Source organism: Lissotriton helveticus, chromosome 3_1 (genome assembly GCF_964261635.1).
Source record: "Lissotriton helveticus chromosome 3_1, aLisHel1.1, whole genome shotgun sequence".
NCBI lineage: Eukaryota > Metazoa > Chordata > Amphibia > Caudata > Salamandridae > Lissotriton > Lissotriton helveticus.
Genome location: NC_136061.1, coordinates 1,865,468,633 through 1,865,484,529, shown reverse-complemented (window position 1 = coordinate 1,865,484,529; position 15,897 = coordinate 1,865,468,633). Strand labels below are relative to the sequence as shown.

Below are 15,897 nucleotides of genomic sequence, written 5' to 3'. Positions count from 1 at the left end.
ATAGCCAGTGTTTTTAAATACGTTTGTCTACATTATCAAAAAGGAAGGAGCCCTCTGGAGACCACTTCCCATTTGGGAATAGCTTGCCATCAATTTTTAATCGATGGGAAAATATTCATATTTAGCAGCCAGATTTTGGTCTCAAATTACACCTTGAAGAATCGATATTTGGAAGGAACACCCTTAACACGCTCCTTCCCAATAATGCTTCCTTAAGATTTAGTTAACCGATTTAACCATTCAGCAAACCTTTCCAGAATCATGAATTGGGTTTAATACATTATGAAAAGTATTTTAATGGTCACAAACTTTCAGATTACCGAATCTGAGGGTTTCCAACCGTTAAAAAAGTTTTTCATTCTGAAAGCAGACACTTCAAAGACAGTATCCTCATGGCTTGACAAATTAGGCATTACTCTTCCATTAATGAAAACAGGCACTTCCATTCCACTTAGAAAGCAGTTCATCAACATCACTTGAAGTCACGCTTTACAAATTACTTTGTGAAGACCTGTGTTTTCGGGTCATGAAAACAGGCACCACTAGGTGGAAGTAGACCTTTCAGATGACTCGTTGAGGACAGGTTTACTCTAAAAATGAAACAGACACACTGCAAATATTGCAACATATTTAATGTATCTATCGGTGATTTTCTTGGCACATCAGGCTGATTTTGTGGAACAAAGATGCGAGAGGTCAGGGTTACAGAAGATGTTACATCAGTACAAAGAGGAGCTTGTCAAACATATGACTTCTATTATGTAAACTTTAGCACAGAACCACATTACTACGTTCATGATGATTTTTCCCCACTGGATTCTTTGTAATGTGCTTAAAAAGTAGTCCTTTCCCTCATGCCACTTCTTGGGAGTTTGAAAAATAATAGATCTGCATCACATCACATGTTAGAATAGAGGGAATGCCTGTGCTGTGACATTGCTGTGGCTGCTATCACCCTTGAGATGGCATAATATTTCTGGTATCTTGCATCTTGCTTAGCATGAGACTTCTTCAGAGGTTGTACAGGAAAATGCCATATACACACTGCATTGTGGTAACATTACTGCTTCATCAAATATCAGGGCTTCATTTATCAATGTTTGTAGCCAACTCCTCCTGCGATCGCCGTATGAGCTGCCTCAATCAATAGGACGGTAAACTGGTTTGTTGCTATTTTAGATTGAATTGCCTTCCATGTCTGTAGATGCAAATCAGTTATTCCTCACCCAGTCTGTCTTCAACCTTATCCCAGTAGATCCTTCAAGTGGTCAAGGTCTGTAGACTTGCAGCCTCCTACCTGCGAATCACATGGACGTCCACAGTAAAAGGTGGGTAACTCAGAAATTTGAACCCATATTTGGACCGGGCACTCTTCTGGGTTAGGAGAGCTACCACAGGACTTCTGGTGTTGAGTCTTGTCTGGAAGGCCTGGAAAAAAATAACTCAATTTGAGGAATTGTTTGAACCTGGAAGTGTTATTATTAGTTGTCAGCAGATTGCATGATAACATTACTAAGGTTTAAGCAAGCGCAATTAGCATGTTCTCTTAATTTACAATGCTGCCTTATATGTTGGTAGGGATGTCACTAGTTACTGTATGTCCATAAATACACTTTTGCACCCAAAAATAATGGACTTGAATAATTTTGATTTGCAGCCCAGAACCATTTGTCTTAACTGACTTGAATAAACGTTATTAATTGTAATTAATTAATTTGAACATTTTTTTGTAAAACAGTCGTGAACCCCCTGAGTAGGTCTTGCGGACCCTCAGTGGTCATCGGACCACAGGTTAAGAACCACTGCATTAGAACTTTTCCTATATTTAGAAGTACTTTATAACTGTACAATGTTACTTTTTGGACCACTGGCGACTTAGGGCACAAGGATCTGGGGACTAGGCATCACAGGTAGGGAACAATAATCGCAATAGTTTGAAACATGCCTTTTTGTTTCCAGGGTAGAATATCCATCTGTCTCTGTCCGACTCTCTTGCCTCCAGCATTGTGGTTAATCAGAATTCAAAGTTTAGTATAAAAATGAACTGAACTGTAGGGAAACTCAAATGTCAAGGAGAGAGGGTATATAACTTACTCTGCCATGGTCGTCTCATCTTTTCCAGTGTGTAACTAAACCTCCCTATGGGCCTGTATGCCTTTGGGATAGTGCATGGTCATTCCAAGCTTTACTAGCGGCTCGGAAAATATTCAGGTCTTTTATTTGTCTCATCTGTCAAGTGACAGTTTTGTTGAGTTTTTGAAAGAAAAAAAGCATTTACAATGCAATAGGTCACGCATTTGAGAGAGTTTGAGTTATTGGCATTGTAAATGACAGTGCCTTTATTATTGATGGAGGAATAGAGAAGTGAATAGAAAGATGGACAGAAGAGTGAAAATATCTGGCTGGGAGAGTAAAAGGATGATAGATCTACATGTGAACTGAATGCTCGATGGATGGATGGATGGACGGACGGACGTAAAGGCGAGAAGTTGGATGGATGGGTAACATGATTGATATTGAAACTGGATGGGAATGTGAAAGGATGATGGTTGGGTGGACAGGTCGCAGAGTTGATGGACAAATGAGTGGATGCAAGGCAGGATACTATCATAGGAAGGCTTCCTGGTAGGTCACGTTCCTCTCTAGGTGCCGTGAGGCGAGGCGCTCATTTGAAGAGTATGACAGAGCCACCATTCCGGGAGAGCGACAAGCATGTACTTGAATCACTGGGTAAACTCCATGTGGTGCGTGTGGCCTGTGAACAGTGTTGGGGAGATGAATGAAGGACCTGGGCACTGAGCGGCCTTATGGTTGAAGCCACTTGGAAATGTTTGTGAGAAGAAAACAGACAGCCTAGATAGATACTCAGCCACTATCCGCCCACAAGGAAACATTGGAAACGCAGGACATCGAACTGACCCTCCTGCAGACTCTGGAGCAGCTCTAGGTCATCCACCAAATTTCGACATGCAGTGAGCATCATTTCTGTCATGTTGAATATCTGCTGATACAGGGGAAGGATCTTTTCTAGAAAGGAGTCTTTCTTCGGGATGGAATGACAGAGCGACTTGACCTTGGACTCCCAGTAATCTGGTGTAGGGCACACAGTAGGTCTTCACAGTGTAGGCGTGGGGCGGCCCTGTTATAATGCTGATGAACGGCACCAGCAGAACAATCTGGTGACCTCGCTGCCCAAATTCCCTCACTAGCGAGCTCACACTGGTCCACTGACCCCCATCCTGTAGCACCACCAGCAGCTTCCCACCCTCGCAGAGGGAGGGTGGTCAGCGTCAAGATCAGAAGCCAGGCTACGGTCCAGGAGGAAGACACAGAAGCCATCAGCAGCAGCACAGCCCGGTGGCTGACAGCTTCTCTTGCACAAGGCGGTAAGAGCACTCCCAGGACAGAGCCGAGGAGCCCCTTACCATCAAGTTGGGCTCGTGTTTGACATGTGTGAGTTGGGCTCACACCCAGGGAGGGCGTCGACCTGCCGCAGTCTACCAATGATGGAGGTCCAAAGAATCGTGTGTTTAAACACTTTCTCTCAAGGCTATGGGTGTCCTTGTCTGCTTTTTTGTTTGTTTATATTTTTATGGTGCTCCCTAATCGTGTCTTCCTATTCCTACATTTTCTATACAAAGACATTTCAAGAGTTTGAGTGGTAGAGGGCGCTCTCTGAGCACAGAGCAGAGCAGTTACTATCAACCACAGTTAATCGTATCACACTACAGGGCATCCACGGACAGGAGCATGCGTAGAATCAACACTCCAGACAGTCCTGTTTAGATTATGGGGGAGGGGGAAGGAGGACTCACAGAAGTTGAATAAGCAACAACATGCACCCCTCCCCACTTGTTCTGCAGCAATAATCACGCAGAATGTGGTCGCCTGTATTAAGTAACATAAAATCTGAGAATATCTTCCGTGGCGTTAGGCAGGTGAATATTATCTGAAGCCTTACCTACGAGGCCCACGGCCTCCACTCCCTGCACCTGCAGCAGAGCGCCCTCCGAGACACGCAAGGCCTCCTTCTCTTCTCCATCACCCCAGTGCACTCACTGCCTTCCTGCCCCGAGCTCACTGCCCTGGCATGATGCTTTGTATATGAACTGCCCGAAGCCCCCAGTATACATCTACACCACAAGGGCACGCGTGACCGCCGTCCTCACCGACAAAGACTGCACAGCTACCTCTGAATCCCATTACCAGAGGCAGCAAACATTTGGGTTTTTTTGTGATATACAGAACAGATAAAAAAAAGTCGTTGACACTAAGAGACCCTGTTAGGGTATTTCTTCCTGATTTTCTCTCCTACTTTCTTCCTGTATTCGAAGGGGTGATATTCCTTGTACTGGAACTTCATTACGGCTGATCTGCTTGAGGCTGCCTTCGGTGCTTGCAGAAGGCGACCGTCACGGAGGAGATGCTTCCCTTTGTGAGGGAGGAGCTTTCAGTTTCGCGATCGCTTTCAGGAAAAATAAAGCTGCGAGTGGTGCGCGCCATATGCTTTCACTTATCGCGCCCGTGTCTGGCCACGATAATTGAAAGCATATGGCAGGAAATGCGCGTAATAGACGCCAATAGGCCAGGGGCGGAGCTATGTGCCCGCTTCTGGCCTATTGTGCGCTATTATAAAAAAGAACACGCAGGGAAAGGCCAATAGCAGGCCACAAAAGTAAAAACACAGGCACGAGCGTGTGCAATTCCAGGGTTCATTTCTGAAACCCGGACAAAGGGACTCTCGCTGCGCAAACACTGCTGCGCAATGTAACGCTAGGCGCAACACCTAAAAAGGGGTAAGGGCTATTGACTATATCCTTGGGTCCTAAAATACAAAGGGGCTTATTTACAAGCCCTTTGCGCCGCAGGTGCATTACTTTTTATATGGAAAAAAGTGGCGCAAGGGGCTTGTAAATACGTAAAAAAGTTCATTCAGTGGTTGAAACATGCACTTAACTAGGTAAAAACCCTCACACTTTAGAAACAAGTTCACTATAATGAAATGGTGCATTGGCTGCGTATACAAAAAAAATATGCAAACGATCGAAGTCACGAGGAAAACATGGCGGCCGCTAGCTAACGCGGTGCGCTCGTTCCCGACGGAGTCTCCAGGTGAGATGCCCTGACTGACTAACTAAGCGTATCGGTCACAGGGTACCTGTTTGAGGTGATCTCTGGCAGCTTGTGGGGACGGAATCGGACCTGTGCGGATAGGCGGATCAGCGGCTGAGCGGCTTCGTGATCAGGGGTCCAGAGACGCCGGCATACATCACACACCAGAACGCCAGAGCGCCGCGGTCACGGCCGAAACAGCCGATGTGTTTGGGGCGGGTTCTCCTTCCTGCGCCCTACCGTTGGAAAGACGCAGCCGTGGAGCTGCGAAGAAGCAGGAGGGCTTCCACATACAGCGTTTTTTCGAGGAGAGTAACCTCGCTGGCTGTGAATACACGGGGCGGTAAGGAGGATCAACAGGGAGGGAGCTTGTTGTTGAAGGGAGAAAGACAGCCTACATTAAAATCCGGCTCTTTAGATAACCAGGACTCTAACTCTGGGCAGAATTTTGAAAAAGGGTTCTACCCAGTCCTTACGCCAAATGTTTTGCTTTAAGGGAAACCTGCAAGTTCCCCCCTATGTAGCTCCCGCCCAGATAAACACTAAAGCACTGCCTCAGGAAGAGATCTCGGGAGCAAAGACTTGCTGCCGGAACCCTGGGGAAACGAAAGGCGAAGGGAGTAACAAAGATAAAGACTTAGGAGCCTCTACGGAATTTGGGGATATAGGACAGCCGCAAGTACCCGTTCGAAGCCCAGGGGAGCAAACTGTCATAGAGTCAGAGACAGAGGCTGTGCTAGAATCAACACAACCTCTGGCCCAAAAAGCGCCGAGGAGGTGCAAGAGACATCAGCCACTGTACACCAGCCCGAAGGAACTACCTCATAAGGAGAGTCAGAACAAGGGTAACTCCAAAAAGACTAAAGCCTCCCGGATTACACCTTCATTGAAGTCTTACTTCAAGGTCCTGCCTCAGGTTCTTAATATAAATCAAGAATCTCAAGGGCTGAATAATACGCAAAACGTACCTACCCCAATTGAAGTTTTTGACTCGACACTTGCATTTAGCAACCTCGGGGTGATAGCTGTGGCGGCAACGAGGACGGAGGAGCGTGCAGGTGGCGTAAAGATGGGTGATCCAGCAAAGCAGGCTATAAATATGACGCCCCCTGTAGACCACCAAGCAGCTAACCTAGTTGAGACAGAAAGGGCAGCTGTAGACCCAGATCTATGTGCAGGAGGTGAAGAAGAAATGGATGGCGATGACACCCTCCAACATATACTTCTTAGTATGAGGAAGGAGATTAGGAATGGGTTCGAGGAGTCAAAAAAATGCTTTGAGGAGTCGAGACAAAATCAGTCAGAGATCCGTACGATGTGTGAGAATCTGGAGACCAAAGTAGACGGGCTTTTTCTGAGAACTGGAAGCCTAGAGGATACTATTGGTGAACTCAAAGCAAAACTGGATCATGCAGAAACTAAGATCCAGACTCTACGAAGAGAGGGAGAGGTAGTTAAAGAAAGGGTAGAGTCCCTTGGAAATTTTTCAAGAAGGAACAACCTGAGGCTGCTAAAAATTCCGGAGGAGAAAGAGGGAGGGGAGATTAAAAAATTTGTGGCAACCATACTCAAGGACTCCCTTAATCTGGAGGAATCTGTGTCAAAACTGGAATCTGATATACAGAGGGTACATCATGACCCCTTCCGTCTCAACCCAAACAGAGCCAAACCGAGAAAGATTCTGGTAAACTTCCTAACATATTCATTGAAAGAAAAGATATTGAACTTAGCACATAAAATCAAGACCCTGAAAACTCCAGACTTCCCTTTCGAAGTCAGATCAGACCTATCCAAGACTACATTGGATAGGCAATGGGAACTCGGTCAGCGGATGGAGAAGTTTAGAGGACTGGGAGCTACTGTACAGATGCGATTCCCCGCCTTCTTAAAGATAATGTACAATAATAAAATGTACAACATCAAGTCTCCTTTCGAGGCGGATGAGCTATTAGCCTCCATCAGTGAATCTGCAAAGACCCCTTGACTCTTAGCAGTAGCTAGCAAATAACAAAGGAAAAATATAAGGGTTAGCAGCGGAGCTAAAGAGTCAAGGAGACAAAGAACCCAGGAACCACGAATAATTAAAAAAAAAAAAAGGAAAAGAAGTAACGAGTATTTTGGAAAAAATAAATAAACAAATAAAATAAATAATAAAAATAAAAAGGGGGGGAAAAAAAGGAAAAAGGGAAAAACAAGAAAGTTAACTGTTAAAGAGGAAAAGGGAAAAAAGGGGAAAAGGAAAAAAGAAAGAAAAAAAAGGGGGGGGGGAGGAAAAAAAAGCCCCATTATCGGACCACCCTCTCCCTTCCCTCTCTTAAGTCAACTTTGATAAGAAGACCCGTGCTAGACCAACTCTTTTTGCAATCTAAGGGAGATTAATAGCAATAACATATTTACCATAGTTAATATAAAACAAAATCAAATCCTCATTACCCATAAAACATTGAGTTTATCGACAGATAAAGGAGATAACGAGGGCACCAGACAGGAGCACGTCGGAGGACGACAATCTGGCAAGACATCCAGCCAGAGTAAGTTGGGGGGGGGGGTTTCCAGGGGTGGGAGGGGGGGGGGAGCACAAAAAAAACGTTCTCATATGCTAAATGTTAAAATCTTAAAAAACATGGATCCAAAGGTGCAATACAATAACCGTTTGCTTAAAACAGGAAATGGTAGGCAGACAACAAGCAAAAAAGCAGTAGAGCAGTGGGATGGTAAAACTAGATGATAGATATTGGATTTCTATCCTGGAACGTCAATGGTCTGCGAGTAAGGGCGAGAAGACATAAAATCATTCAGTACCTTAGAGACTCACCCGCGCAGATCATGGCGATCCAGGAGACACATCTAAATAAACAGGAGATTACGGACGCACTTAAAAAATTGAAATGGGTGGATAAATTTGTAAGTACAGACCATAACGCCAGCATTCGTGGGACTGCCATCATTTTCAAAAAAGGAGCAAGGGCTCAGATCACGGACTGGAAAACAGATGCGAGCGGTAGATGGCTGATAGCTAATGTCCAACTGTACTCAAGGTGTTTCACTATTGTTAGTTATTACGGTCCCAATCAGGACGACTCCTCTTATCTAAACATAATACAGAACCGTCTGATTACCTGCTCGGATCCTATAATATGGATGGGAGATTTCAATCTAGTGCTAGATACAAAATTGGATAAATCTCCCAGTTCTAGGGCCGTAGTGCAAAGCAACATGAGGGATACGCACCGGAGTTGCATGTCTAACCTGGGGCTAAACGATCTCTGGAGGCAAAGAGCTGGGAAAACCATGGGAGTCTCCTTCCATAACTATAAGTACAAGCACAAATCGCGAATTGATTATGCCTTGTTTAGCCTCTCTCTTAAAGACCAGATTAAAAACTTGACATATTTACCTCTGCATCTGTCAGATCACTCAGCTATCCTCTTCTCGCTAAAACTAGAGCAGGAATTTACTCATGCATCATGGTCCTTTGACCGAACTATACTATTAGAGGAAGAGGAAAGAGAACATCTCATATGTGAAACCGCCTCCTTTTTAGAGTGGAATATAGGCTCTGCCTCTCTGGTAAATGTATGGGAGGCCTGGAAAGCGTATATAAGGGGCTGTATCACTAACAGGGCTTCTTATAGGAAAAAGAAATACAGAGAAGCGATCTTAAAAATAGAGCAAGATTTGACTCGCTTGGAGTCGGCAGACCAAGTTCCCTCTGCTAATCAAGAGGAGAAAAGAGAATTAAAAGGTAAATTAGATAAGCTATTGCAAGAGAGACTGAATAAACGATGGCAGGCCAGTAAACTCTCGCACTTTGAATATGGCGAATCTGCTGGGAAACTGCTAGCCTGGAAAATAAAAGCTGACCAGACTAGAAATTATATTAAAGAAGTGAGAGTGACTGGGGAAATGGTCAATAGGACGACCGATTTTGATATCGGGGAAGCCTTCAGTGATTTTTTTCGAAACATCTATACAGAAGAGATCAATGCTAACTCTGAGGAAAGCTTTGAATGGCTGGATAAAGTAACTCTTCCAAAGCTAAATAGGTCCCAAAGGGAAAACCTCGATAAAGAAATAACAGAAACAGAAGTTGAAAATATCATCAAACAACTAAAACAGGGAAAGGCCGCGGGACCGGATGGTCTTCCAGGGGAATTATATCGGGTACTTAACTCTACTCTCACCCCGGTTCTAATGATCCTATTCAATAATATATTAATCAGAGGTGAGATACCACCTAGCTCCTGGGGGGAAGCAAATATAGCCCTAATATTAAAAGCAGGCAAAGACCCAGCTGAGTGCGGATCATATCGTCCAATCTCGCTTCTCAACAATGATTATAAAATCTTTGCGTCAATTTTGGCTGCACGATTGGGTAGCGAGATTGGATCAATTATCCACTATGATCAAAAGGGGTTTATTAGAGGCCGACAACTGGCTGACTTAACATATGATTTAGTGGGAGCCGTTGACATCGCCTCAACTTTTTCTTTACCCCTTGCAACCATGACACTTGACGCCACAAAAGCCTTCGACAGGGTCAACTGGTCATATCTGAATACAACAATGGATAAATTTCAACTTGGTCCTAAATTCTGCAGAGTGATAGGCCTACTATATAATAACCCCAGAGCCTGTCTGTTAGTCAATGGCTCGCGAACAAATCCCTTCAAAATTAGCAGAGGGACAAGGCAGGGGTGTCCCCTCTCCCCCTCCTTTTGAATTTGTACGTAGAGCCATTTGCGCAGTCCATAAGAGAGGATATTAACATCCCGCACTTCTCTTTTTCCGGATGGGAGAAGAAAGTCGGGCTATATGACGACGATATCCTCATCTACACAACGGACCCGGCCCTGGCGTTTCCAACGGTTATAAAGAAGGCGGAGGAATTTGGGAAATTCTCTGGATATGAAATAAATGCCGGGAAGACAGAAATAATGACCTGGAATATCACAAATTTCCAACTCCCGGTAAAATCCTCAATGAGATACTTGGGAATAACAATCACCAAAGACTTGAATCTTCTGGCTCAAAACAACCTAGACCGGATTTCCCGTGAATCTAAAATCTTGATGAAATCCTGGTCCTTTCTCCCGCTTACCATCTTCGGGAGAACCAGTCTGGTAAAAATGAGTATTCTCCCCAAATATGCATCCATTTTTAACACCATCCCACTAACCTTTGAAACCAAACAACTTGCAAAATGCCAACAAAATATTAATTCATTTATCCGGGGCTACAAGTCAAGCAGACTGGCGTGGAAGAAACTAAGAAGAAGAAGAGAAAAGGGGGGGCTCGCCTTGCCAGACCTGGAATGCTATGCTTGGGCGTTCCATTTGACTCACTCCAGGATGCTACTTAAGATCCCTTTGGATAACGCAAATGGCAATATGTTTAAGGCAATGCTATTGGGTTCTGACCTTCCGCTGAATGGCTTCTTATTCAAGTTCGGCCATCAGAAATTCTTTAAAAAAGTCAGGCTAAAGTCACTACTGGGCCCCATAAAAGAATGGACTCAAATCAAATCTAAGGCTGGGATAGGGTATCTCTCCAACCACGCACAGATTTGGGAACTATCTGGGCTCCCACCACAATATTCTAAAACAATCAAAACTGTCCTATTGGACGCTGGTATAACATGGTGGGGGGAACTAGTGGCAGAAGGATCCCTTATGAAATGGGAATCATTCAAGGCCAGGGCAACAACATCACTTTCCTGGATAGTGTATATACAACTGGCCAGCTGGCTTTGAACTCAAACAAAGAAAAAAACGATACTGGGCCAATACAGCCCCTTAGAAAACAACTTAGTGGAGAAACCCGTGGGAAGGAAGGAAGTTGCACTCTACTATTGGAATATCATAGAGGATGGAGAGGGCGAGCTTAACCTTCCGGTAAAACTGTGGGGAGGAGAAGGAGAACTCCAGGTAGAGGACACATGGGTAGAATCTTTCACCCTCCTCTACAAAATCATAAAGCCAGCATGGTTGAGGTGTAATCATTTCTTTACATTACATCGGGCGTATTACTCCCCCAAGAAACTCTCGAAATTCCAATCCGGGAAATGCTGTAGTAAATGCTCTTTCCCAGTAGCCTCAGACCTACATATGTTTTGGGAGTGTCCGAACATCGTTACTTATTGGCAAGAAATCAAGATATCACTCGAATCAATTCTCAGAATCCCTATCCCACTGTCATGGTCTTTAATTATCTTTGGCCTTAACGAGAACATCAAGGGATTAGAACGAGAATTTCTATACTATGCTATTCTACTAGCAAGAAGAGAAATTTGTAAGAACTGGGTTAGTACGAACTCCCCGACACATGCAGAGTGGCTGTCTTCATTATATGTAACATCGAAGGTAGATCTAGCTAGAATATGCAGTCCCCGTTCTGTGAGATTCTGGGACTTCTTGATTGAGTGGAGACGGTGCAGTTAGCCAACCTGGGTTTTTTTGTTTTTTTTTCCCCGGGTCCGATGATTAGGCCTAAATCTCCTTGTCCAATGGGAGGCACCCCAAGCCGCACTGCTGTCGGACTACCTGCCTATAAATGGCTCGCACGGAGATAGTTCGTGCAGGGTTCTTCTTTGCCTGAGATACCTTGTCTGCCTTCCTGTGTACTAGGTGACCATTCATTGGTCTCTTGGTGTTACAGGGGAGATTGGGTCTCGTGGTTGGAGCGCCCCTGGATCGACTACGTGGCTAATGAGGACAAAAAATAAAAATTAAAAATAAAAATATGCAAACAATGTAATCAAACAAAATCTTGAAATTCTAAATGTAAGCAACTTAAGCAAAAGTTATTAAACATTTATGTTTTATAACTCCTATTCCATGTTCATGCTTGGTTACATAGAGAAATCTACTTGTGTGCAGAAACAAAGACTTGGCATTTTTTGTTATTAAACACTAAAGTTTTAGAACTCGTATTGCACGTTCATACTGGGTTACCTAGAAAATACTATTTGTGTGTAGAAACAAGGACTCAGCTAACATGTTTCACCCTGTGATGGCTTTTTCAAGGCAATAAAGACATCTGTATTGGGCCCAAGTTGGCTCAATGGATGGATAGGACGGTAAACACAGAGGTAACTGATATCTGATGGGTAAGAATATGTCCAGGGAACGAGATTTCCATGCTAGTCGGACGGTACACTGAACATTTCAGTGTTCTGTAGGATAATGTATAGATTCAACATTTGGTCCAGTACAAGCATCCGTGTGTAAGCCATGGCTGTGCCCAAGAACAAAACTATTGGGCCATGGAATCTCATGAGGTCTGTTCGAGATGAAAGGACTTGAAGCCCGGAGACCGGATTGGAAGAGGGCAACCAATTGCACACAGGACTTAAAGTGTTTAGTCAAACAATGTCACACTACTTTCAATGTCATGCTACATCTGTATGAGCATTCAAGAAGACCTGGAGAGGGCCATGAATCCATGTCAAAATAGAAAGGGACCATTAGAGGTGTTACATGTGTTGTGTTAGTAGGTTAGTATTGTATTCTAGTATCTTTGGGTTGCGTTAACCAGGACCTCACCTTCAGCCTCGTTCAGGGTTTTGCTTCAATGTTCAGTGTTAAACACTCTTAAATATCTGTGAGCTCCACTATCTGAACCTTCTCTCAGCTAGTGCGCCTCAGCACAGAGCACCCACAGTCATGACCTGAGACCATCTATGTTTATTACATTAGAACCTATTTATTTTGCAGTAGCCTCTAACTTTTATCCTTCATCTGACAGATATTGTATCGCACGGCCGATCACTGGTTAGATCCTGTAATCCAGTTTTGTGGCAATTGACTTTTAAGGGAATCCGACTGAGAATCAATCTCTTTCTACTTTGAGGTGCTAAACAATATTTTGAATGGCACAGCCTCTTGTATACACTGGTTTGATGACCCAGATCAGATTGCGATTGGACTTTTGCTTGTGCTGTTTTACCTCATAAGCCTTTTGTGACCTCGGTATCCAATGGCCAATCTGGTGGCTGTGATGTTTTGTCCCCATGGCCTTCAGTGAAGTTGAACTGGTGACATTAAAGACTGTTTATGTCAATATGAATCTATTTGCCAATTCAGCGAGATGTGGGCTGTTTCTGTTGAAGAGCAATATGAAACATTGACCTTGTTTTTTACCCTTCTTTAGAAGCTGAGTGGCCTTTCTATCGCCGAGATTCAGATGGCTCAAGTTCGCAGGAACCTACCAAGTTTATCTAGGTGTTAACTATGCTAGACCCAGCGGCAGTCAGTGCAGGTAAGCCTGGGGGTGGGTGGAAGTCAAATGAAGACAGAATAGGGGGAAATAATATTCAATTCCATCGTCTGTCGACATCCCCCCACCCCACCATGCATACCTGCACGGACCTCTGCTGAATAGACCTTTTCTATTGGAAACAGACCCTTATGCCTCTCAAGCCCATTTGATTATATATATATATATATATATTGTATACTTATGCAGGGCCATGGCAGAACCAGCGGCCTTTTAAATGCATCTCTTCCTACATATAATCTACAATGCATCCATATAAGCTGTGAAAAACACCTGCAACCACAATGAGATGGACTTCGGCTCTAGAGTAGATGCTCACCTTAGCCCGTGTTGCTAAGGAGAAGGGCTACAACACATTTTCTTGGACCCTTCAGTGTACAGGGCCCTTGCCTCTCTTCCACAAGGGAACCCACTCAGTCAGTCCTACAGTTTGATTTTTTTTTAATCAGGAACTGCTAGTCATTCTCGGGCTTGAACTGTAACCTGAAAATGGAATCCTTACTCGTAGTTGGTTGATTACTATTGGTTGGCTTTCTTATCACTCTTGTTTGCTAGCTTCTTTTATTTTGTTGGCTTTCCTTTCTCATCTTCAGTTTGTCCCTCCCCTGGAGCATAGCCCCTTTATCATGCTTTTGATTGGCTCACTTATACCCAGTGGTTAATTTGTCAAAAAACATGGGGCTCTTGTCAGGAGGCTGCCTGTACCAGCTCATTTCTTCTGTACCACCGCCTAAAACAGAGCCAATACTAAACCAGGAAGTGGGAAATGGATGTGACATAATGGCCAGAGCTGCCGACTTCGGAGCCTGGGAACCAGGTTTGAGTCTCAGAATCGGCTCAACACCCTGTGATTCAGGGCAAATCACTTAATTTCCCCGTGCTTATCAAAAATGAGCGTGTCAACTGGTGCTCATAAAACTATAGCACCAGTGTTGATTAAGTGCTGGTGCTGAGCACCGGAAACCACTGGCTCAATTTAAGCACGGCATATGCCCTTCTACTACTCACATTCAAAGAACTACTTTTTCTTTTAAGCACCCCATGAGACCTGCCCTATAATTTGGTCCTCTCCTGTAACATAATTCCAGTGGCCTTGTTCATAGTTTTTCCAGCAGTCTTTTTATAGTTAAAGTTGCTTGTCCACCTAACGCAAAACTAATTATTACTTGAAATTTAAAGATTTTAAGATATTTAGAATTTAACAAGAAAAACTTTTGGAAGAAGTGCTAGTAAATGTCTTTCCTGTTCCCTATGCTGACCAGTTACTGTGCATCTGTTATCACCTACATGCACACATTAAAAACTCTACACACATGGACTTTTTACAACATAATGTTCGGTGCTCAGAAGAATACTGCAAGCCTTCCTTGTAGATGGGAAATGGGTGTCTCCCCTCCCTGGACTCTTGGTTAAGGTTCAGAAACAAGTTAATTTAGACATTTGTCTATAAAACATTCTAATAGAAAACACATGAAACAATTAAAACATTTAAAAGGACCCCCTCCTAGCTATCCTACCCCCCAGTCCACTACAATTCATAATTAAAATTCTGTTTAACAGATCGTAAAAACTGAGCAATTCCAACTGCCACATCGAAATAACGCATTTCAGGCGATAACTCCATAGCATTATTCCTATGGAGAGCATCATATTTAAAAGACAGAGGTCTTAAAAACTTGATTTGATATACAAAATGAAAGACGCAGTCCATAAGTATATGTGTAAGGGTACATATAACTTTGAGGGGGCAGGGGCAGAGACCACTCTTATTATGCACCCTTATCCTGTGTGAGATGAGTAGATTGGATTACATCCCATCCTAGCCCTTAATATTACATTTCTCAATCCTGGGTCTGGTAACCGTGATAAATAAGAGAAAACACTATCCTGGCCCAATGTAGCAATCGAGAAGCTAATAGATGATCTCTTCTTTTGATACAGTAGCTCAATCGATTCGAACGCTGTAGCAACAGATTCTCTCAGTGCTCGATTGCCTGGGAAGGGGAGCCAAGATGTAATTGTACCACTATTTAAATTAAGGTTCCTAAGTGCAGTTATTCTGGTTCTTGCGGCCTTTTCTTACATCCTTTCACTGCTTTCGATTTCTTCCCAACACAATATGGAGACTTTAACCACCTCATCATCCTCCAATAATGGACTATTGGGCTATTTGTAGTGTATTTAGGACTAACAGGAGATTTTTATTGTACTAATTCATTTTTGTCCATACTTAATTTTCAATACTACTTTTCCGCTGTGCTTGAAATCTAGGTGCCCTACTAATTCCAGGATAAACAAGCGTTTGGTTGATTTTTAAGTACATTTTAAAATTATTTATGAATATTTTGGCAGATGTGCAACTTGAGCAGCAGGAGAAAAGGTGACTCATTGGCTCTAATTTACTTTCCGAAAAGCCCTGCCCTCCTTAGCGGTCTTCAACACTAGAAATGGAAGACAAAATATTCTAATTTCCAAGTACAGTTTTAATGTATTCTTGTAGTCGGATTC

General features: G+C 43.5%; 1 protein-coding gene across 4 annotated transcripts in view; it reads right to left on the bottom strand.

Moving 5' to 3' along the window:
* Positions 1–615: 615 nt before the first annotated feature.
* The window catches only part of LMNTD2 (lamin tail domain containing 2), a 353,472-nt gene continuing 338,190 nt past the window's right edge, over positions 616–15,897 (bottom strand). For all 4 annotated transcript variants that reach the window (XM_078682838.1, XM_078682837.1, XM_078682835.1 and 1 more), the window contains one exon: positions 616–1,428. In XM_078682838.1, coding sequence (XP_078538964.1) covers positions 1,294–1,428 — 135 coding nt within the window. In that variant the 3' untranslated portion in view covers positions 616–1,293. The remainder of the gene's footprint in view (positions 1,429–15,897) is intronic.